Source organism: Cetorhinus maximus, chromosome 12, assembly GCF_964194155.1.
Source record: "Cetorhinus maximus chromosome 12, sCetMax3.hap1.1, whole genome shotgun sequence".
Taxonomy (NCBI): domain Eukaryota; kingdom Metazoa; phylum Chordata; class Chondrichthyes; order Lamniformes; family Cetorhinidae; genus Cetorhinus; species Cetorhinus maximus.
The window spans coordinates 94,917,691-94,940,732 of record NC_135890.1 but is presented as its reverse complement, the minus strand read 5'-3'; the positions used below and the strand labels follow the sequence as shown (position 1 = coordinate 94,940,732).

The 23,042-nt window shown below is 42.9% G+C and overlaps 1 protein-coding gene across 4 annotated transcripts in view; it reads left to right on the top strand.

Annotated features, from left to right (window-relative positions):
- ccdc62 (coiled-coil domain containing 62) overlaps positions 1-23,042 on the top strand; it is a 46,471-nt gene that overhangs the window by 195 nt on the left and 23,234 nt on the right. For 2 of the 4 annotated variants that reach the window (XM_078554123.1, XM_078554122.1), the window contains exons 1-8: positions 27-164; positions 10,194-10,287; positions 10,425-10,465; positions 11,681-11,839; positions 16,587-16,779; positions 19,221-19,387; positions 19,498-19,599; positions 20,102-20,273. In XM_078554123.1, the coding sequence (XP_078410249.1) occupies positions 141-164; positions 10,194-10,287; positions 10,425-10,465; positions 11,681-11,839; positions 16,587-16,779; positions 19,221-19,387; positions 19,498-19,599; positions 20,102-20,273 (952 nt within the window). In that variant the 5' untranslated portion in view covers positions 27-140. Of the gene's footprint in view, positions 1-26; positions 165-10,193; positions 10,288-10,424; positions 10,466-11,680; positions 11,840-16,586; positions 16,780-19,220; positions 19,388-19,497; positions 19,600-20,101; positions 20,274-23,042 lie in introns of those variants that run through there. The other 2 variants (XM_078554120.1, XM_078554121.1) reach the window with 2 other exon arrangements.

Genomic DNA, 23,042 nt, shown 5'->3' with positions numbered 1-23,042 from the left:
GCGGGTCCTTCCGTGCCCGGTCGCTTTGACCATGGCGGCCGTAGAGAGAGCGAGAGACGGCTGAACCGAGCCGGAGGAGCGGGGCCGGAAGGGCGGCTGATCCGGGCCGGAGGAGCGGGGCCGGTGACGGCGAGAAACCAATGAAGCCGAGCCGGCGATGTAGGGTGTGCGTTCTTTCTGGTTTTGTCACTGATGCCGAGCTGACCAAACTTTACGTTGGATTGCACATGATTATAACCAAAGAGTAATGATAATGAGACTCTTTAATTATCCCACCATAAACTGGGATGGCAATAGCGTAAAGGGCAAAGACCGGGGAAGAGTTTTGTACGTTCAGAGGCATTTTCTAGATCAGTACGTTTCTGTCCCATTGAGGAAAGGGGGTGGGTCAAGTAGATGATGTGTAGGTCGGGGAGCACAGTGTTCATAGTATCATACAGTTTAGGGTAGCTATGGAAAAGGATAAGGAGCAACCAAGAGTAAAAATACTTGATTGGAGCTGGGCCAATTTCAGTGACCCAGGTGAATTGGAATTAAAGGTTATTGGCAGGCAGAACTGCAGTGGAACAGAGGCCTATCTTTAAAAATATGGGAGTTCAGGTATAGTCGAGGTGCATTCCCAGCAACTCACCGAGGATCCTTCGACAGCACCTTTGAAACCCAAGGCCTCAACCAAGAAGGACAAGGGCAACAGATGCATGGGGACACCACCGCATGCAAGTTCCCCTCCAAGTCACATACCATCCAGACTTGGGTATCGCTGTTCCTTCACTGTCGCTGGGTCAAAATCCCAGAACTGCCTTCCTGACAGCACTGTGGATGTACCTACAGCACGTGGACTGTCACGGTTCAGGAAGGTGGCTCACCACCACCTTCTCAAGGGCAACTAGAGATGGGTAATAAATATTGGCCTAGCCAGCGATGCCCACACCCCATGAAAGAGTTAAAAAGAAGACAGGCGTCAGACTGATAATACATTGAGAACTAGACTGAGTACAGAAGGTTCAGAAGGGAAGTGAAAAGAGGAATAAGAGTGATGAAGAGAGTGAGAAAAGACTGGCTCTAACATAAAAGAGAGTTCAAAAGAATCCTATAAACATTTTTAATAGTAACAAGGTAGAAAGAGGAGGGATAGGGCCAATTATTGACCAAAAAAAGTGTTCCACACATGGAGGCAGAGAGCGTAGCTCAGGTGACAAATGAGTACTTTGCATCTGTCTTTACCAAGGAGGAAGATGCAGCCAAAGCTATGATGAAAGAGGAGGCAGTTGAGATACTGCATGAGTTAAAAATTGATAAAGAAGTATTAAAAAGATTAGCTATAAAGTTAGTAAGTCATTAGGACCAGATGGGATATGTCCAAGGATATTGATGGAAGTAAGGATAGAAATTGCAGAGATTCTGGCTATAATCATCTACATCTCCTTGGATGCAGGGGTGGTGCCAGAGGACTGGAGAATTGCAAATTTTATGCCTTTGTTCAAGAAGGGGTGTAAGGATAAACCTAGCAACTACAGGGCAGTCAGTTTAACCTCAGTGGTGGGAAAAGTTTTAGAAATGATAATCTAGGACAAAAGTAACAATCACTTGCCAGAACAAATTTGTTAAAGGCCAATCGTGTTTAACTAACTTGATTGAAGATAATGTGGCTGATGCCGTGTATATTTGGACTTCCAAAAGTAATTTGATAAAGTGCCACATTATAGACTTGCCAGCAAAGTAGAAGCCAAAGGAATAACAGGGACAGTAGCAGCACGGATACAAAGTTGGCTGAGTGACAGGAAACAGAGTGTAGTGGTGAACGATTGTTCTTCAGATTGGAGGAAGATACACTGAGGGGTGCTCCAGGGATCGGCTCTAGGACTTCTGCTTTTCTTGATCTATATTAATATCAAAATTTGCTGATGAGACAAAACTTGGAAGTATTGTATACTGTGAGGAGGACAGTGATGGACTTCAAGAACACAGAGACAGGCTGGTGGAAGGGTGAACAAGTGGCAGATGTAATTTAATGCAGTGAAATGTGTAGTGATACATTTTGGTACGAAGAATGAGGAGAGACAATCTAAACTAAAGGGCATAATTCTAAAGGAAGTGCAGAAGCAGAGGGAGCTGGGTGTATGCAGTTTTAAATCCAAAATAAATTAACAAATTAACAGCCCCTTAAAGGGACACTGTTAACACAAAAACAAAACTTTAAAGGAAACTTAACAAACCGTTCCCAGGGCTGTTGTTGCACCCCAGCTTCTGCGTTGCCCACTGGTCATGGAAGGTCTTAACCGTACCAGTGGACACTGCATGTTCCTTCTCCATGGACACCTGGCTGTGAATGTAGCCACGGAAGAGGGGCAGACAGTCAGGCCAAACAACCCTATCCTCAGTCCACTGCCTCAATCTGTTAATGGCAGCCTTGGCTAGGCTCAGGAGCAGACCCGCGAGGTGGTCCTCTGATTTGCCTGCACCACCCCCCCGGCACTGGGTGCCCAAAGATCTGGAGCATGGGGCTGAAGTGCAACCAAAATTTGAGGAGCAGCCCCTTCAAATAGTTGAAAAGGGGCTGCAACCTCTCACGATCTATATACACATGAAACACGAACTCCTCAAGGGGAGCTGGGTGTATACTATTTTGAGTAAATCAGGTTAACTAATTAACAAATTAAACAACACAAACAAGGGGATAAAAGCAAAAAACTGTGGATGCTGGAAATCCAAAACAAAAACAAAAATACCTGGAAAAACTCAACAGGTCTAACAGCATCTGTGGAGAGGAACACAGTTAACGTTTCGAGTCTGAATGAATCTTCATCAGAACTAAGAAAAAATAGAAGAGAGGTGAAATATAAGCTGATTTAAGTGGGGGTGGGACAAGTAGAGCTGGATAGAGGGCCAGTGATAGGTGGAGATAGCCAAAAGATTTCATACACAAAGGACAAAGAGGTGTTGACGGTGGGGATATTAGCTAAGATATGTGCTAATGGTGACATTAAGGGTAGAAAGCAGGACGAGCAAGGTACAGATAGCTCTAGTCAGGGTGGGGTGGGGGGGAAGGGATCGAAATAGGCTAAAAGGTAGAGATAAAACAATGGATGGAAATACATTTAAAAATAATGGAAATAGGTGGGAAAAGAAAAATCTATATAAATTATTGGAAAAAGGGGGTGGGGATGGAGGAGAGAGTTCATGATCTAAAGTTGTTGAACTCAATATTCAGTCCAGAAGGCTGTAAAGTGCGTAGTCGAAAGATGAGGTGCTGTTCCTCCAGTTTGCGTTGAGCTTCACTGGAACATTGCAGCAAGCCAAGGACGGACATGCGGGCGTGAGAGCATGGTGGTGTGTTGAAATGGCAAGCGACAGGGAGGTCTGGGTCATGCTTGCGGACAGACTAAAGGTGTTCCGCAAAGCGGTCACCCAGTCTGCGTTTGGTGTCTCCAGAGTAGAGGAGACTGCATTGGGAGCAGCGAATGCAGTAGACTAAATTGAGGGAAGTGCAAGTGAAGCGCTGCTTCACTTGAAATGAGTGTTTGGGCCCTTGGACAGTGAGGAGGGGGGAAGTAAAGGGGCAGGTGTTACACCTTCTGCGGTTGCATGGGAAGGTGCCGTGGGAGGGGGTTGAGGTGTAGGGGGTGATGGAGGAGTGGATCAGGGTGTCCCAGAGGGAACGATCAAGGGGATACTGTAACTAAAAACAAAATCACAAAGGAAACTTACCTAACTCAAATCAAAATGTGGTTCTGGGGGTCAGCGATGCACCTCACCCCTGCAGTGCCCACTGGTCATGGAAGGCCTCAAGTGTGCTGGCGGACACTGCTCCCTCTGCGCAGACACTGTGTGCTCCCTCTCCAGGGACACCCGGCCGCAAACATTGCCGCAGAAGAGGGGCAAAGAGTCGGGTCAGACGACCCCCTCGACTGCCTGCTGCCTGGACCTGTTAATGGCCAACATGGCCAGGCCCAGGAGCAGGCTTACAAGGAGGTCCTCCTCCCTTCTTACCCCCCTCTGCACCGGGTGCCCAAAAATCAGGGACATGGGGCTGAAGTGCAACCAAAATTTGAGGAGCAGCCCCTCAAATAGCCAAAAAGGGGCTGCAACCTCACACAATCTATATACACATAAAACATGGACTCCTCAAGGGTAGCTGGATGTATATGTGCACAAATCACTGAAGGTGGTAGAGCAGATTGAGAAAGTAGTTTAAAAAAAAATAGGATCCTGAGTTTAATAAATAGAGGCATAGAGTACAAAAGTCAGGAAGTTATGATGAACCTTTAGAAAACTCTGGTTCAACCTCTGCTGGAGTATGGCGTCCAATTCTGGGCACCAAACATCAGGAAGGATGTGAAAGCTTCAGTGAGGGTGCAGAAACCATTTACGAAAATAGTTCCAGATATGAGAGACTTCAGTTACATGGATAGTTTGGAGAAGAGAAGGTCGAGAGGAGATTTCATTGAGCTGTTCAGATTTATAAGGGGTCTAGGTAGAGTAGATGGAGAGAAACCGTTCTTGTTGGCAGAAAGGTTGAGAACCAGAAGGCTTTGATGTAAACTGGCTGGTGAAAGAAGCAACAGCAACACGAGGGAAAACTTTTTTTACACAGTGAGCAATTAGGAAGGCAAATGGCATGTCGGTCTTTATTGCAAGGGGATTGGAGTACAAGAATAATGAATAATTGCTGCAATTGTACAGGGCTTTGGTGATACCACAGCTGGAATACCGTGTGTAGTTTTGGATTCCATATTTAAGGGATTTGCATTGGAGGTAGTACAGAAAAGGTTCACGAGATTGGTCCCTGGGGTGAGAGGTTTGTCCTAGGGTTGTGAATCTTTGCAATTCTGAACCCCCGTGGGCTGTTGACGTGCCATCATTGAATTTATTTAACTGAGATAAACAGAATTTTGGTCTCTTGGATATGGGGAGTGGGCGGGCCAGTGGAGTTGAAGCACAAGATCAGCCATGATCATATTGAATGGGTTCAAGGGGCCATAGGGTCTACTCCTACTTCTGTTTCTTACGTTCTTGTTCTTATGAGTGGTTCAGATCTGGATTGCACTGCTTTATAGTAACCTTGTGATGGGCCTTGGGACGTTTTATTGCATTAAAGGTGCGATTATAAATATTCGCTGTTTGTCCCATGTTTCACTTGTTTTCTTTTTCTCCCCTTCACATGAAACATTGCCTAAAAATAAGAAGTAGTATTAATTATTTGTGTCTTGACTGAATTTTATGACAAACCTTGTGCACAGTGGGAAGGCAGTTAGCAGGCCGAGAACTTGTTTGTTCTGTCAGTGGGTTTTTCTGTTGCTTGTAAATTCAGCCAAAGTATTAGCATCCCGTTTCCGGGTTTCCCAACCAATTCAAGAGTTGCGGGAATGATGACGCCCCACACCCTGTGAATGAAGGCTCTATATTTAGAAGGACTCTGTTAGAGGTCGGAATGGCTGCAGGAAGCATTACTTTGAAGCCCACAGGAGGCAAAGGCATAGCAGGAAGACATGGGAAGGCTGCCCACCCACCCCGCCAGATTTCCAACTCTTCGCCCGAGGTAATGCTGGAGGCAGTGAGAGCTAGAAGGGATGAGCTGCGCACTCTGAATGAGAGGAAGAGCTCACCCACCCACATGAAGCAGGCGTTGCTGGAAGTTGTGGAGGCTGTGAGCAGCAGGTATCTGGTGCCTAGAATCTGGATGCGGTATTGCGAAAGGTTTAATGACCTTGTTGCGTCAGGAAAAGTGAGTGGCATACCACTTACAGGTGTAAGCCATCACTCTTGACTTCGCAAGCATTCTCTTAGAAAGCACTCATCTGACCAACACACCTTGCAGTTCCATACATTCCTTTCTCTCCACGCACCTCCTCATCTCACACCCATGTCCCACAGTCACCCTCCACAAATGTTCTTATTCGATCCTCAGTACACGTTCCACTTCTCACACTCATAACTCCTTGCAGGGGTAGAGAACGCACAACTCCAGGGAGAGGCGGAGAACTAGAGGATGTGGCGGGGTGGTGGACCTGCAGCCATTGCCACCCTGAGTGGATTTCATTGGGGCTTTCAAAAGAGGATTGGATAAGCATCTGAAGAGAAAGCAATTGCAGGACTATAAGGAAAGAGCAGGGGAGCAGGATTAGTTGAGTTGCTCTTGCAGAGAGGCAGCACCATTCAATGGACTGAATGGCCTCCTTCTGTGCTGTACCCATTCTATGATTCTGGAATGGCTTCTCTCAGCAAACTCTGATTTAAAGGCAGGAGAAGGGTCACAACAACACACCCCACTGGGTGGGGAAGGCCATTTGTCTCATCTTAATTAACCCATCCAGGATATCCCTGCACTTTCCCATTGCTGCACATTGTTGTTTCTTAAACAGTTCCAAGGTTTTCACCTCCACCACTCTGCCTGGAAATTCCATTCCAAATATTGACCATTCTCTACATGAAGAGCCACCTGATATCAGCCCTAATGCTATCATTTATGAATTTGAACCTGGGTTCCAATGTTCTATTATTTAAAGTAGCATTCTGGATCAATCTTTCCCATTTCATTTCCTATCTATGTCCTTCTAAGATCAGCTCCCAGACTCCTTGGCCCTAGGTTTTTCAGGACTCCTGTCACTGGAAAACAGTATTTATTTTCCAATATTTATTATACTTTTCTATTCTGACTAAACTTTACATTTTTCTGTTCCCTGGATAATTCCTCTGACATACTACTACCATGTGATACTTCAAATTTTTTGTGCTGTTTAAATGAAGGTCCTGTTGCATGTTCTGAAAGTGTACCCAGCACTGTACTTATGGCTCTTAATATAAAAATAGTGGCTATTCTCTTGCTCCTGTATGTTCTGATAGACCAGCCAAAGCTTTAAATTCAACATTTTGGTAGTAATGGTTAGCCAGAATTAGAATAAAGTCAAAACAAAAACAGAATTACCTGGAAAAACTCAGCAGGTCTGGCAGCATCGGCGGAGAAGAAATCAGTTAACGTTTCGAGCCTTCATGGCCCTTCGGCAGAACTGAAGCATAGTTAGAAGAAGGGAGAAATATAAATTGTATATTTATATTTATATTTATATTTATATTTCTCCCTTCTTCTAACTATGCTTCAGTTCTGCCGAAGGGCCATGAACGCTCGAAACGTTAACTGATTTCTTCTCCGCCGATGCTGCCAGACCTGCTGAGTTTTTCCAGGTAATTCTGTTTTTGTTTTGGATTTCCAGCATCCGCAGTAGCTTTTAGCTATTTGTTTTTAGAATAAAGTCAATTATTTATAAACCCATTATTATACAGGTGATGTATAAATAAGTGATCTAATTTAGGTGTTGCAGTCAGCTAGTGACACATTGAGAACTAATGTCGGGCAGATAAAACTGAGCCTTGAGTTGGGTATTTAAGGTTTGGGAGCATGCTATGTAACTTTCATGACATGCAGTTCCACTTCAGATTTACCAGAGCATGTTTATCTTGCTGATACGGTGGTGTAAGTAGTTAAGTCTATCAGAAATGTTAGTGGTTGCTGTTCAATGGCAGCCTGAGCCTAACATGATAGCTGTGAGCTGATTGGTTGGCTGGTACTACTGTGGCATCATAACTGAATTCATAATACATCACTTTATCATTATTTGTAAAATGTCATCGGGTCAAATAAACTCCTCACTGCTGTTCAAACTATATTGCATGCTTACAGGAAAATTTGTTGGATAAGTCTGCCCACTTTTTCACTTTTGGGAATTTATTTTAAATTCCACAGCCTTCAACTTATGTACAATGGTGAGTATATATTGATTATCTTTTCTGTTTATGGACAAAAATATATTTCTGGACACTGAAACTGGTCATCACCAGGATCCATCAAAGGTGGTGGTGAGCCACCTTCTTGAACCGCTGCAGTCCCTGTGTTGTAGGAACGCCCACAGTGCTGTTAGGAAGGGAGTTTCAGGATTTTGACCCAGCGACGATGAAGGAACGGCAATATATTTCCAAGTCAGGATGGTGAGTGGCTTGGAGGAGAACTTGAAGGTGGTGGTGTTCCCATGCATCTGCTGCCCTTTTAGGTGGTAGAGGTCACCGGTTTGGAAAGTCCTGTCAAAGGAGCCTTGGTGAGATGCTACAGTGCAGTAGATGGTGCACATTGCTGCCACTGTGCATCGGTGGTGGAGGGAGTGAAAGCTTAAGGTGATGGATGGGATTTCAGTCAAGTGGGCTGCTTTGTCATGGAAGATGTCCAGCTTCTAGAGCGTTGTTGGAGCTGCACTCAACCAGGCAAGTGGAGAGTATTCCCTCACACTCCTGACTTGTGCCTTGTAGAAGGTGGGCAGGCTTCGGGGAGTCTGGAGGTGAGTTACTCACTGCAGGATTCCTAACCTCTGACCTGCTTTTGTAACCACAGTATTTATATGGCTAGTCCAGTTTAGTTTCTGGTCAATGGTAACCCCCCAGGATGTTGATAGTGGGGGATTCAGCGATGGTAATGCCATTGAATGTTGAGGGGAGATGGTTAGAATTCTTTCTTGTTGGTGATAGTCATTGCCTGGCATTTGTGTGGCACAAATGTTACTTGCCACTTATCCGCCCAAGCCTGATATTGTCCAGGTCTTGCTGCATTTGGACATGGACTACTTCAGTATCTGAGGAGTCATCAATGATGCTGAATATTGTGGAATCATCAGTGAACATCCCCACTTCTGACCTTATGATGGAAGGAAGGTCATTGATGAAGCAGTTGAAGATGGTTAGGCCTAGGACACTCCCCTGAGGAACTTCTGCAGCGACATTCTGGGGCTGAGATGATTAACCTCCAACAACCGCAACCATCTTCCTTTGTGCTAGGTATGACTCCAACCAATGGAGAGTTTCTCCCCTTATTCCCATTGACGGCAGTTTTGCTAGGGCTCCTTGATGCCACACTCGGTCAAATGATGCCTTGATGTCAAGGGCAGTCACTATCACTTCGCCTCTTGAGTTCAGCTCTTGTCCATGTTTGGACCAAGGCACTAATGAGGTCAGGCCCTGGCAGAACCCAAAATGAGGATCAGTGGGCAGGTTATTGCTGTGTAAGTACTGCTTGATAGCACTGTCGCCGACACCTTCCATCACTTTGGTGATGATCGAGAGTAGAATGATGGGCTGCTAATTGGACAGGTTGGATTTTGGTCCTGCCTTTTGTGCACAGGACATACCTGGGCAATTTTCCACATTGTTGGTTAGATGCCAGTGTTGCAGCTGTACTGAAACTGTTTGGCTGGGGGTGTGGCTTGTCCTGGAACAGAAGTCTTCAGTGCTATTGCCAGAATGTTTTCAGGGCCCATAGCCTTTGCAGTATTCAGTGTCCTCAGTCGTTTCTTGATATCATGTGAAGTAAATTGAATTGGCTGAAGACTGGCATCTGTGATGCTGGGGACCTCTGGAGGAGGCTGAGATGGATCATCCACCCAGCATTTCTGGCTAAAGATGGCTGAAAATGCTTCAGCCTTGTCTTTTGCAGTGATGTGCTAGGCCCCCCATCATTGAGGATGATGGAGCATCTTCTCCTGTTGTTTAATTGTCCATCGCCATTCACCACTGGATGTGGTAGGGCTGCAGAGCTTAGATCTGATACATTGGTTGTGGGTTGTGCTTTGCTTTGTCTATTGCATGCTGCTTCCGCGGCGTAGCATGCAAGTAGTCCTGTGTCATAGCTTCACCAGGTTGGCACCTTATTTTTAGGTATGCCTGGTGCTGCTCCTGGCATGTGCTCCTGCACTCTTCATTGAACCAGGGTTGATACCCTGGCTTGATGTGATCATATTGGGTTTCTGAGCCTATGCCAGTTTTTTTGGGGCTTTAAACCCTGCCTGCACCCGAACATATTTCCACGTGGCAGATATTCTACCAATTATTTCTGTTTTGTTGTTTCTTAAATTCAGCTGTTCCTATCCATCACAGCTTGCTAGTTTTCCTTTTGAATTTAAGTTTCTGTTTTGTTTTATAAGAATACTCTTTTACAACGTTACATTGAGAACTTGGGAATGAAAATGGTGCACATATGAAAACCATGGTACTATGTGAGGTCTTAATACATTGCTCTGGACTTCGGTTTTGAATTGCATACTTATACAAGGGAAATAAGAACTGATGCTTGATTGTCAATCACCATAACATTGCTGCTGTATTTAAAGAAAAATGCATGTGTTTTAAATTTTTTTTGTTTCATTAAAATGTAGGTACCGGGGGTTGAAATGGAAGGGAGCCAACCTTCTGGAGACTCGCCTCTTATTAACCCCAGGAATCCAGTAAATGCATCAAGTTCTGCTTCGGGTATTGTGCATGCATTTTATAATGGATTCTTAACCTGAAACGTCATGTATACTTGTTTCCATAGCATTGAGTGGATTTTACTGAACATTGATTGATTCCTGCAGGTATTAATGGATTGTGTTTATACTCTACTTTAGAAAGCCACCTTGAACAATGGCATAGCACTCCAAAATCTAAGGTAAGGAAGAAAATTCATAGAAACTTAAAAGTGTTATTAGTGTACTATTTACTTGTTTAAACTTTTGTGCTAGGCCTTTCCTTTTTGAGGATTTGTCTACAGATAAGATTGAAAAGCCAACTGACCAGCACTGGGATTCTCTGAAAGAGCTGGCGGCCCAAGGTGACTTTACCTGTACTTTCTCTGCATCCCTAAGTGGTTTCCACTCAGTGGCCTTGATATAACCCCCATTTCTCAGCTGAGTGGGGGAGGTCAAGATTAGGCCAAGTCAACTTATTGACCTGCAGCCACTCCGTTCCTTTCTAACACCATTCATCATCGCTGACCTCCTAGGTACCTAAGGTTCCCTCTATAGGCAGGCGTGAGCCTACTTCAAATTCAAAAGTCATGACCCGATGATGTTATCCATGCCCTGACGTAATTTAAGTGTATCAGGGGAGTAATGCACTGTGTGGAACCTCACCCGGAGCATGGCTGAATGGCTAAAATAGCCAAGGTGCATGTTGAAAAACGATGTATGTGAAGCACAGGAACCCTCTCCTCAGCCCAAACTCTCTTGGATCACAGTGGAACCCACCCGCCCAATTCTTGTTGAGTCTACAAGACCCATATGCTGCCCAACCACCCCCCCCACCCCCCCCCTCCTCCACGCCTCCATTTTTGTCTGACACCTCCCCTGTGGTGGAAGCCCACCCACCCATCAGCTTCAAACCTTTACCCACTAATTTCTAAGTACCGCCCCCACAAGCTGCCAGCTCTGACATTCTGCTGCCAAATTCCCACACCTGCCTGGGTTCAGGCTGGACTTCGGGAACGTTTTTGCGAATGAGGCCAGACTTAACATTGGTTGAGCCTCTGCATCCCTGGGCTTTTTCTGGCTGCCTGCTTTGGGATTTGTCCCTGTATCTCCAATCAGCAGCATAACAGAGATTGGGAGTTGGTTGCGTTCAAGTTTTAGATATGATGTGTATTTAAGTGCGGGATTTTTTTTGTGTCTGTTTTAATGCTTCATTTACATTAATACCATAGATCTATTAAATACCTGTTATAATTATTTTTTCTTGTCCTGTCTCCCATTAATTCCTCGCTGACTTCTACCATTGACTTGTAGAGTACATAATAATGCTATATTATTTTGATTTTAATTAGAAGGGAATTTTGGTGCTAATTGTAAATTTTGTAAAAGTAACATTCGATTTTTGATTATCTTCTCAGCCTTCCTTAGAGAATGTTAGCTGTTCAAAATCTATAGGGGATTCAAAGATGAACTTTGGAAAAATGCAAGATTTTGCTGCAACAAATGCAGGAAAATTTAAAAGCTGTCCTACAAAAGCTATTCAGCCAGTTCCTATAATGAATGGCTCCACAAAAAACGTGAGTAATATCTATGGGCTTTGAGCCAAGTCAACCTTGGCTGACATATATTTATCTATCTCTTCTGTTCCAGGTGGGCACATGAGGAAACCAATTTTTCCACTGCTTTTTGTCTAACAGATCATGTGCTGGATTGTGAGCAGGCCATTAGCCTGACTTACTGCTCCCTACCAGGAAAATAGGCTAGGTGAAATTTCAGAGTTGCCACTCTCTTCTCATCAGATGTTAGTACCTCGCTAGATGTCAACCCAGTATTTAGAGCAGGGCTTTCCAAACTGACAAAATTTTGGGGTCGTGAGCGCCGAGGTAAGAGTGGCTGCAGTGGAGCTCGGATCGGGGGTTAACTGTTGTGTGGCCCCTTTAAATCCTCACATTTTTCGTAATGGTGGGCATGGCCTATCTGACTGATCTCTGAGGCCTGATTCCTGTTCCAAAAATGTCAGTAAAAAGGAAGGCGCTTTTTATTTAAAACCCCTGCAGTTTAAACATCCCCCTGCTCACTCAGCTCTCCATTCCGCCCCTCCCCCTCCTACACAGCATTTCCCTCGCACCCCCTTCCAGCTCATGCTCTGGGGTCACGGCAACATTCAAGCCTCAAAATGGGGTCACAGCGGGGAAAAGGTTGGGAAATAATGATTTAGAGGCCAGAGCTCTGCTCCTCTGGACACTGGATACTAGTGAGTGAAAATGGACCCAAATACTGAAATGGTAAACTACCAAAAACCACCTTTATCCGCTTCTAGAACTTGTCCTTAATATTTTCTATTGTAATGTAAGTTTAATTCTACTGAAAATATGAATAGACAGTAAAGTTGTTTGAATACTTCTTCCTCTTCATGTTGTCATTTTGGTCTTTAACTGGCTATGATTCAGATGACCTGACCGTAACCTACAGGTTGTTAGGTAGCACACAAGAGGAGCCCCTAGTGATCATTTTCTAATAGCTGATCTTTTCTCCACCCCTCTTTGTAGAGAGTTTCTAGCATGATATTTGAGGTATCCCTGTGCAGCCCTTCTCAGTTGGGATCTCATTCTGTGAGAAATTTGTGGTCAATTTCTTGTTGCTTAGACTGTAAGGCAGCACAGCATGTTAATGTACATAGTTCCACACTATTCCATTCTAAATTGACATTACAATAAAAAGGAATTACTGCAAATGCAGGAAGCCATATTAAAATTCAAAATGCCAGAAATAAGCTCCAGGGCCCAGTATGCAAAGAGAATTGGAAGTATTTAACATTTTAGGTGTGTACCTTTCATCAACCATGTCTACCAAAAGCATGAGAAAGGAAGAAAAAATTGCAAAGTTGCAGATGTAGTAGAAGTGAAATGAAAATACAAGCAGAATATGGTCAATCCTTCAGACATGAGGAGAGAAAATGTAATAGCCCAATACCAAGGACACTGCCCTTCAGCATTGCTGTGGTTTGACCCAGAGTTTCCAAACCAAACATTGGCCTGTCTCCCCATCTCTCAGACATTGACAGACACTCCCTACGTTGCAAGCATCCACTACTGTCAAGGCAGTGGAGCTAAGGGAACAGAGGGCTGCAGTGTGCTCTGCAGAAAGATGAGATGCTGCTCTTGAAACCTTGTTTAACTTTATTAGAACGATGTAATTTAGTACCCAATATGTATGTGAAAAGACAAAGGGATTAAATCATGTTTAGGATATTGCCCAGTCTAAACAATCAAATAGGCAAAAAAGGGCTTAGGGCTTAAAATTCTGCCTTTTTTTGTTTTATCTATCTTCATATATTGGAAAGAGAGTCATATTGGACTTGGCTTTAAGTTTATTATCATTATGTTGGCTCTGTTGGGGGTCTAAAGGGTGGTAGGAACTTGGAGATAGGCTGGGTTTCTGGGAGTTTACCCCTAATACTTGGACTTCAGAATAGAATATAATCTGTCACCACCATTTAGAATTATCAGCAGGTAAATCCAGATGTCACCTTTTCATAGAACAAGTCCCAGCAGCCATTATTGAACTGTGTTGCCCATCCACCCCCTTGTACTTACCAAAATAGCCTACAAGTGAGACCCAGCAGTAGCAAGAATTTGTTAGAGAAAAAAATGCTCATCTGAGCTCTGTTTTTCACTATGCAATAATTTTGTGTATATGAAACAAAGAAACTTTCAAAATACTAAGCCATATATTTCAGTCAGAATAAAAGAGTCTGAATGACACACTTTGTTATGAATGCACAAATTAGCCATCAACTTTTGGCGCAGAAGAGAGACCCTGTGAATTGCAAATTGTTATGTGCTGATGGCTAATTTGCACCGTAACTCTGTTAGCTTGGTGAAAATGGCATTTCGCACTTAACCTGACTGTGATTTTCATTTCTGCATTAATTGTTCGTTAAAATTGCCACAGAAAGTTAAGTCTAACAGCATTGAAGGGTACTCTTTCAATGATGTGATTGATGATTGTTAGTGACTGCCAATCAACCTCTCTTGTCTAGAAAATAAAAAATTGTGGCGAGTCTCATTCCTTCAGGTTATTAATTGTTTTAAATTCTAAAAATGTCAAATTTACCTTGGTCTTTTTTTTTCTTTCATTCCTATTTTCCTTTCCCTCTCTTTATTTCTACTCCTGAACCTGATTTGAGATTGATTTTGCCCACTCTAATTTACTTGTCCTTCTCCATGCTACCTCTGTATGTCTCTCAATCCGTAAATCTCACTGGTTAAAGTGATACACTCCGTCTTGTTGTTCAGCAAAGTCCCAGATGATGTGTTGCTTTTACTGTGTCATTATCAGCTCTCGATTCCAGCAGCTTTGTGAGGAAATAATGTTATAATCTAAACATCCGCAAACAAGCCGTGTAACTGGCAGCATGCTTGCAAATTTTGGCATGTTAAATAAAAATAATAGCGAGTTGATAGAAATAATTCAATAAACAAAAAATACTTAAGCCATATTTTTAAACAGATAAATAGGTATTAAAGTAAAAGCAAAATGTTGGAAATTGAAATAAAGCTGGAAACGCTCAGGTCATGCTGCATCTGCGGAGAGAGAAACAGAGTTAACATTTCAGGCTGGATGACCTTTTGTCAAAACCAGAAGAAGTTAAAGATATGACAGGTTATATGCAAGTAGAGAGGTGGGGGAAGAGGTGGAGGAAAGAACAAAAAAGATCTGTGATAGGATAGAAGGCAGGACTAATTAAATGGCCAAAAGTGACTCTAACCTTTGGGAGGGAGAGAGTTTTCTGGAGCAGATGTTGGTCACCCAACAGGATTAGAGAAGTTGGTAGGGGAGGCTGGGTGACCATCAGCAGCCAGGGCAGGAACTGACAGGTATATGTAGAAAGTGGTTCATCGGTAGAACTTGATTTGGCTACTAGCTATTTAGACACCAGGGATGTGGCCAGAAATGTGATGTAGAGGAGGATAATCATGAATGACATACCACAAGGCACTAGATAGGTAATTGTTACCTTGGTGGAAATAGTACATGTGGTATAAATAGGTGAGCGGTGATTTTGGGTGATTCTATAGTCAAGGGTAGACAGACTTGTTGCACACTGAACCACATGAAGAGTTAGACGTGTAAATTCAGCTCGAGGGGTATAATATCGTATCCATTACAGACACCTGGCTATAACCTGAGCATGACTGGAAACTAAGCATTCCAGGCATAGGGTCATTAGATAGGACGGGAGATTAGAAAAGAAGGTTGAGCAACAATATTGATAAAAATACACAGTTACTGCAGTAGAAAGAAAGGATTTTAGAAAGGGTTATTGGGTAATGGAAACACTATGGGTAGATGGAAGAATCAGCAAAGCGTGCATTAATCAGATGGGAGCTGCCTGCAGATCTCTGGATTGTGATGTTGTGAGATCAGGGCAACAAGAAGCTAAAACAATACAGGGATAGGGTATATACAGAACTATTTCCTCTGGTGGGGAATCCAGAATCAGGGGACATTATCTTAAAATTAAAGGAAAGCTATTTAAGAGTGAAATTGGGAAGCAATTTGTCATACAAAGGGCAGTAATAATCTGGAATTTGACATATTCTAGACTGAGATTGACAGATCTTTTATTAGGTAAGCATATGAAGGGATATGGATCAAAGACAAATAAATGGAGTTGAGGTGCAAATTAGCCAGGCTGTAAACAAATGACAGAATTGGCTCGAATGTCTGATTAACCTACTTGGTTAATGGAAATAAAGCTGGATATTAAATGAAAGATGAGCATTTGGGGACAGCTCCATTTCACCTTATCCAGTTAGAATGAAGACCTGTGTGAGAAGGCTGTGTTTTGAAACAATGCGAATCAGACTCCCTCTCCTTTCCAGCCTTTACTGCTAGTTTACTAATGGATTAATTTTAAATGAAAACTGGTTCAGAAATAATAGGAGGAAAACTGAATTGAGTTTTAGAAGCAAACTTACCTTGTGGTTGGACATTATCAACAATTTTGTAAATTCAATTAACAGTTTACTCTTTAGAGCCATGTAACGATATATACAATATTTTATATTTATCAGAATAATAATTTTTGAACCAGGACTGATAAAATAAATGATTCACATTTCTTATATTCATTGTAGATTGGTGACTAGAGCTGTCCTGATTGGTGGTAGAAATTATGTATACTGTTGCCGTTATTATAACTCAGCATTTTATCAAATTATAGGATTACAGTTGGTGATATCCTGTTTGTAAAGCAGGATAATCAAACAGTACTGTTCCAAATAAAAAATTTCTTATGACATTACCATTTTATCCCAGAATACAAACGTAGACCTGGAGAATGCCACCATTCAGAAACAACGCAATGAGTTACAGCTGCTTGTTGCAGAACTGAAAGATCGGGACAAAGAGTTAAATGAAATGGTGGCAGCACACCAAAAACAGCTTCTGGCATGGGAGGAGGATCGCCTGCGCATACTCAGCCTGGAAGAGAGATGTGCTAAAGTGGAACGTTAGTATTGTTTCGAAAGAATTATAACAGATGCAGGTGGCTTAACCAGAAAAGCTAAGTGTAGTTTATCATCTCGCTCTTGAGATATAATACTGCCTTGGAGCACCCTATGTGACTGTGTGCACTTCTGGGTAAATTAGCAAAATCCTTTTCTTGGAATCACTCATTTTTTGCCAGTGGGAATGTAAGTCACGCTTTTATTTCATAAACCATATCAGGATTTATGGCAGAGCAACAACAACTTGTACCTACGTAGTGCTTTTAATTTAGTAAACCATCGCAAGGCGCTTCACAAGAGCAGTATCGAACAGAATTTGACACTGATCCTCATAAGGAGACGTTAGGACAACTTGATCAATGAGGTAGGTTTTAAGGAGCATATTAAAGGAGGAAAGAGAAGTCGAGGACCGAGAAGTTTAGGAAGGCAATTCCAGCGTTTAGGGCCTACGCAGCTGACGGCACATCTGCCAGTGGTGGAGCAATTAAAATTGAGAACATGCAAGAGACCAGAATTAAAGGAGCACAAAGTTTTTGCGGGTTGTAGGACTGGAGGAGGTTACAGAGATGGGGAGATGCCATGGAGGAATTTGAAAATAAGGACGAGAAGTTTAAGATCAGGGTATGATGGACCTGGAGGCAATGTAGGCCAGTGAGCAGAGGGGTGATGGGTGAATGGTACTTGGTACAAGATGGGATACAGACACCATAGATTTGGATGAGCTTAAATTTATGGAAAGTGGGAGGCTAGCCAGGAGAGCATTGAAGCAATCGAGTCCAGAGGGAACAAACATGGTTAAGGTTTTCAGCAGCAAATACGACCTGAAAGGGGTGGAGACAGGCAGTTTTTTTTTAAATTCATTCAGGGGATGTGGGTTTTGCTGGCTGGGCCAGCATTTATTGCCTATCCCTAGTTGCCCCTGAGAAAGTGGTGGTGAGCTGCCTTCTTGAACCATTGTAGTCCATGTGTAGGTACACCTATAATGCTGTTAGGGAGGGAGTTCCAGGATTTTGACCCAGTGACAGTGAAGGAGCGGCGATATACTTCGAAGTCAGGATGGTGAGCGACTTGGAGAGGAACTTCCAGGTGGTGGTGTTCCCATCTAACTGCTGCCCTTGCCCTTCCTGCAGTGCACCTTGTAGATGGTACACACTGCTGCTACTGTGTGCCAGTGGTGGGGGGAGTGCATATTTGTGGATGTGGTGCCAATCAAGCGGGCTGCTTTGTTTTGGACGGCATTGAGCTTCTTGAGTGTTGTGGGATCTTCACTCATCCAGTCAAGTGAGGAGTATTCCATCACATCCTGACTGGTGCCTTGTAGATGGTGGACAGGCTTTGGGGGAGTCAGGAGGTGAGTTACTTTTCGCGGGATTCCTAGACTCCGGCCTGCTCTTGTAGCCACAGTGTGAACATTGTGCAATCATCAGCGAACATCCCCACTTCTGGCCTTATAATGGAAGGAAGGTCATTGATGAAGCAGCTGAAGATGGTTGGGCCTAGGAGACTACCCTGAGGAACTCCTGCAGTGATGTCCTGGAGCTGAGATGACTGACCTCCAATAACCGCAACCATCTTCCTTTGTGCTAGGTATGACCCCAACCAGTGGGGAGTTTTCCCCGATTCCCATTGACTCCAGTTTTGCTCGGGCCCCTTGATGCCTCACTAGGTCAAATGTGGCCGTGATGTCAAGGGCAGTCAATCTCACCTCATCTCGAGAGTTCCGCTCTTTTGTCCATGTTTGACCCAAGGCTGTAATTAAGTCAGGAGCTGAGTGGCCCTGGTGGAACCCAAACTGGGCGTCAATGAGCAGGTTATTGCTAAGCAAGTGTTAAAGAGGTGGGATAAGCAGTCTTGGTAATGTCATTAGAAGCTCAACTCAAGGTCAGTTGTGAATGGTCTGGGTCTGCCTCAGACAGTGTCAGGGAGGGGGATAGAGTTGGTGGTTGGGGAACAGAGTTTGTGGTGAGCACTGAAGTCAATGGCTTTGGTATTTCCAATATTTCCAGAGTCACTGATGTACAAGCGGATATGAATGGCACCTATGGAATTATGATCCACATTATTTTGTGCTTTCATGAATGATGAGTCAAAGAAAGAAATTCCCATAATTAGACCTTGCAGGGGCCATAACCTTAAGTTTTTGCCTGAAAGAAGACTGCCTTATGTATAATTTATTCTGATTAACTAATCTCAGTTTGCTAGGCCATTTTTCAGGTGAGGTGCATTGTTTATCACCATCCCAGTGTAGGTTGTTGCTTTTAAGAGAAAAAGGGGTGGGGATGCATAATGTACTCATTATAAATTATTTTCTTTAAAATGCATCTGGATAAAATTTTTTTTGCTGGATTAATACGAAACATTTTCTACTGATCAGAAATGTGCAAAGGGAGAACGGATGAACATAGTTGCTATATAATCAGTTAGCAACATTGTGTTTTAATAGATGAACTGCGAAACAGGAATGAGATCATCAGATCATTAGGTGCGCAACAAAAGATTTTGGAATCTCAGCAAGCTGATTGTCTAAAAACACTCGCCAGCACCCAGCAACGGCTGAAGGAAATGTCTGAAAAAGCAGCAGAGGCTGCTAGTAACTGTGAAGAGTTAGAGGTAGGACTGCCAATAATAAAACCATAGTTCATATTAACATTTCTGCCTCATCAATGTCCTTTTTGTTGGATTTTTTTGGATTATTGTTGGATTCTGCTTGTCTCAACCAGGACAGGAACAAAAGCCTGAATTCCTCCATGTTGGAACTTTCTGCCCAGGTTGGACAGTTACAGGCACGTGAACAGGAGCTCACTACAATGCTGGAATTAAAGGTATTAAAATTATGGTGCAGAAGATGCTTAGTGAATACTTGGCAAATATTCTCTGAACTCCAGCTATAAGTGGATCTTAACTTTCTATTTATGACACAATTCAGGTATATATGGAATAGTTGGTATGTCATGGTTATGTACTATTGAAGCCAGTAGTTTTTGAAGGAAAAATATTGAAGTTTATTATGTCTGATGATATATGTTTGATAATTAGCCTCACATTTCAGATAACTTAAGCAAATACCGTACTGTCCACCCCTTGTTTCTAATCTTATTTAATGAAGCATCTTGGTACAGTTTTTATGTTAAAGGAACTATAAATGTATGCTGTTGTTATCCACCCAGATATGGCTTGTGACTTTGGCCCTGGTTAAATCTAAATTAGCGCCCCTGTATTAGAGGATAGAAAAGTCTGTGTGAAGAATATCCATTTCTTTGTTTTGATATCTGCGAGTCACTTTGTATGCCACAATAACCATGGGTTTTATTACCTAATGTCTAGGACAAAGATATGGTTGAAGCTACCAATCATATCATGGATCTTACAGCTAGGTTTAAAACCTTAGAGGGTGCACTACGAGAAGCCAGGCTAAATGAAACAAACACCAGAAAAGAGGTGCATGACTGCAAGCAGCATTCAAAGAAACTAAGACATGAAATCTGCAAGCTTAAAGGTAGGCTGTGGGTTGCCATTGTTGAAATATTGAGTGTCAAAAAAATCTATCTGTTGTGGACGATAACAATTTAGTTATAGTTACTTAAATGATAAATTATGTAATCATAAGCCAGTCACAATTCAGTAATGATACCATTGTACATCATTGCTCAGTCATGACCCAGTGTGTAATAGACCTACATGGTACTGCCATGAAATCATTGGGGCAAATTTTTGTGTTTCTGTGCCTGGGAAAATTGAATGATCTAGATGTAGCAGTTGCATGTAAATTAGGGGGAAGAGGAGCATTCACCCATAATAACCTAAATGAATTTTCTAAAAGCCAAATACTGTGAATGCTGGAAATCTGAAATAAGGGAGTATAACCTTTTGAATGAGATTCCATGTGGACTGGCAAAAAGGAAAATTTGGAGAGGAATAGAGAGTGTAAACTGTCTGGTAATTGAGCATAATTGTTAGAAAGAAAGCAAGAATTTGCATTTACGAAGTTCCTTTCATGAGCTCAGAACGTCCCAAAGAGTTTTAAAGCTGATTAAACATTTTAGAGCTATTTGCACTGTTGCAGAGTAGGAAAGGCACCAGCTAAATTGTGCACTGCGAGGTCCCAGAAACAGATAATCTGCCTTTCTATTCAAATGATGCGGATTCAGGGATAAATATTGCCCTGGACACAGTAGAGTAGAACTCTATTCTTTGAAGTAGTGTCAGGGGATCTTTTACGTTCACCAAAAGGTGGCATCTCTGATAGTGCAGCACTCCCTCAGCACTGCTCTGAAGTGTTAACCTAGATTATGTGCTCAAATCTCTGGAGTGGACTTGAATCCGCAGGTTCAAGGTAAGAGTGCTTACAACTGAATCATTGCTAATGCCTTTGATTGGATTCTCAATGGGTTAGTTCTTTGGGTGGGGAAAGCAGACATGCATCCTGATTAATGTGGGAGAAAGAGAGGGTATCTTAAGCCCTGTTGATGGGAAAGATGCAATGGCTAGAAATGGGAGCATTACCCTTTGGGCTTAATGGAATATAAAATTAGGAGGCCCAATGAAATTACAATAGCAATTCAGTACTTAATTTTTAAATTTGCAACTATAATTCTGAGTTTAAAAAAATCCATATAGTAATTTTTTAATGGTGACTAGTAATTGGCATAGTCTCAAAGAGACTCCCAGTGGTCATAAAAAACACTACATCATAAAATGAGCACAGGTGAAGGTGGTTTTAAAGAATTAAATTGGTTTAAGTAATTTTGTTTATATGTTGTTCTCAATTCTAAACACACTTTCCATCCGGTTTCTGTATCTACCCTTTATATAGTTGCGTGTGGTTCGTACAAGTTTTTCTGTAGTTTATCCAAGAGAATAAGCATAAAGCACAGGTAAAATATGCAACACAAAAATCTTCAAAGTACATAACAATTCAATAGTAAATAACATTTTCAGAGATTGAACTAACTTCCCTATCCAACATCCAGTATCCCAGCAGTCTTTCTTTATACTCTTTTGAAAAACCAGTAGGAAATAAACAAATTATCAGCCCTTTTAAAGGGATACTTTAACATTATTGAAATAAAAACAAGGGGCTTATCAAATTAAAATGTCATTTCTGGCTGTGATAATGCACTCAGGTCATGGAAGGCCTCAAGAGTACTGTTGGACACCACGTGCTTCTTCTCCAGGGACACGTGGGAAGGACGTAACCACGTACAGTCTTTCTTTGTATTCTTTTTGTGTGCAACAGTGAAACAAATAAACTAACTCGCTAATGAACTAATTTAACAGCCCCTTACAGGGGCACAGTCTTTATAAAAAATTCTTTCGAGTTATCAACAGTCACAGATTGCAACTCTTTCGAGTACAATCACAGTTCTTGGTTTCCGGGAGTGGGACATGAACCCACAACCCTCTGATTCAAAGGCGAGGGTGCTATGAACTGAGCCACAGCTGACACCTCGCACAGTCTTTATATGCGCTCAAGTTACTTAATCAATCAGTGCCTTTCACCTGCATATCCTTAGCCTTGATAATAAAACTAACATAGGGCAGAATTTTACATTCCCTGCAAGTGGCTTTGTAGGTGGGGCGGTATAAGCGTAAAATTTCTTGGACGGCCTTCCTGCTGGGTTCCCGCCTGCCCTGACCTTTCTGCAATTTTATGCTTGGACGGACGAGGCCTATGCCAGCCTGTCTTGTTTTGCCCCAGTTGAGGCCCTTAAGTGGTCAGTTATTGACCACTTAGGGCCGTTTCCCACCCAGCCTCAGTTTTCAGGCTGGTGGGAGGAGTTCAGGGCAGGGAGGGGGAAGTCCAGAAATAAATAAGTCACGTTCAGGCGGTAAGCGGCGGGGGGGAGGGGGGCTCGCTTCCATTAGCAGCCTCATTTAAACATTGGGGGCCACCCCCTCCCCACCTTCCCCAGAAGGTCCGGAGGTCTGGTGCTGCAGGTCCTCCCTCCCCCACCCCACTGTCCACGGCCTCTCCATCAACACCCCGCCCCCCCCACCTCTCACAAGGACTGACCTACCCTCCCTGCCTTGAGACCCCCAGAATTTAGCTGGTCCTGGATCCCAAGGACTTGGGCGAAACCAGATACAGTGATGCCAGGAAAAGAGGGACAAAATGGAAGAAATTGGAAATAGGTTATTTTTTAGACAGAGCATGCTCTCAGGCCAGTGGTCCAAAGTGTTGTAAAACACAAAAAATGCCCAGAATTCAATGCTGATTGGCAATCTCTTGAGTGAGCTGAAAATGTTGTAAATATGTTTATCTCTG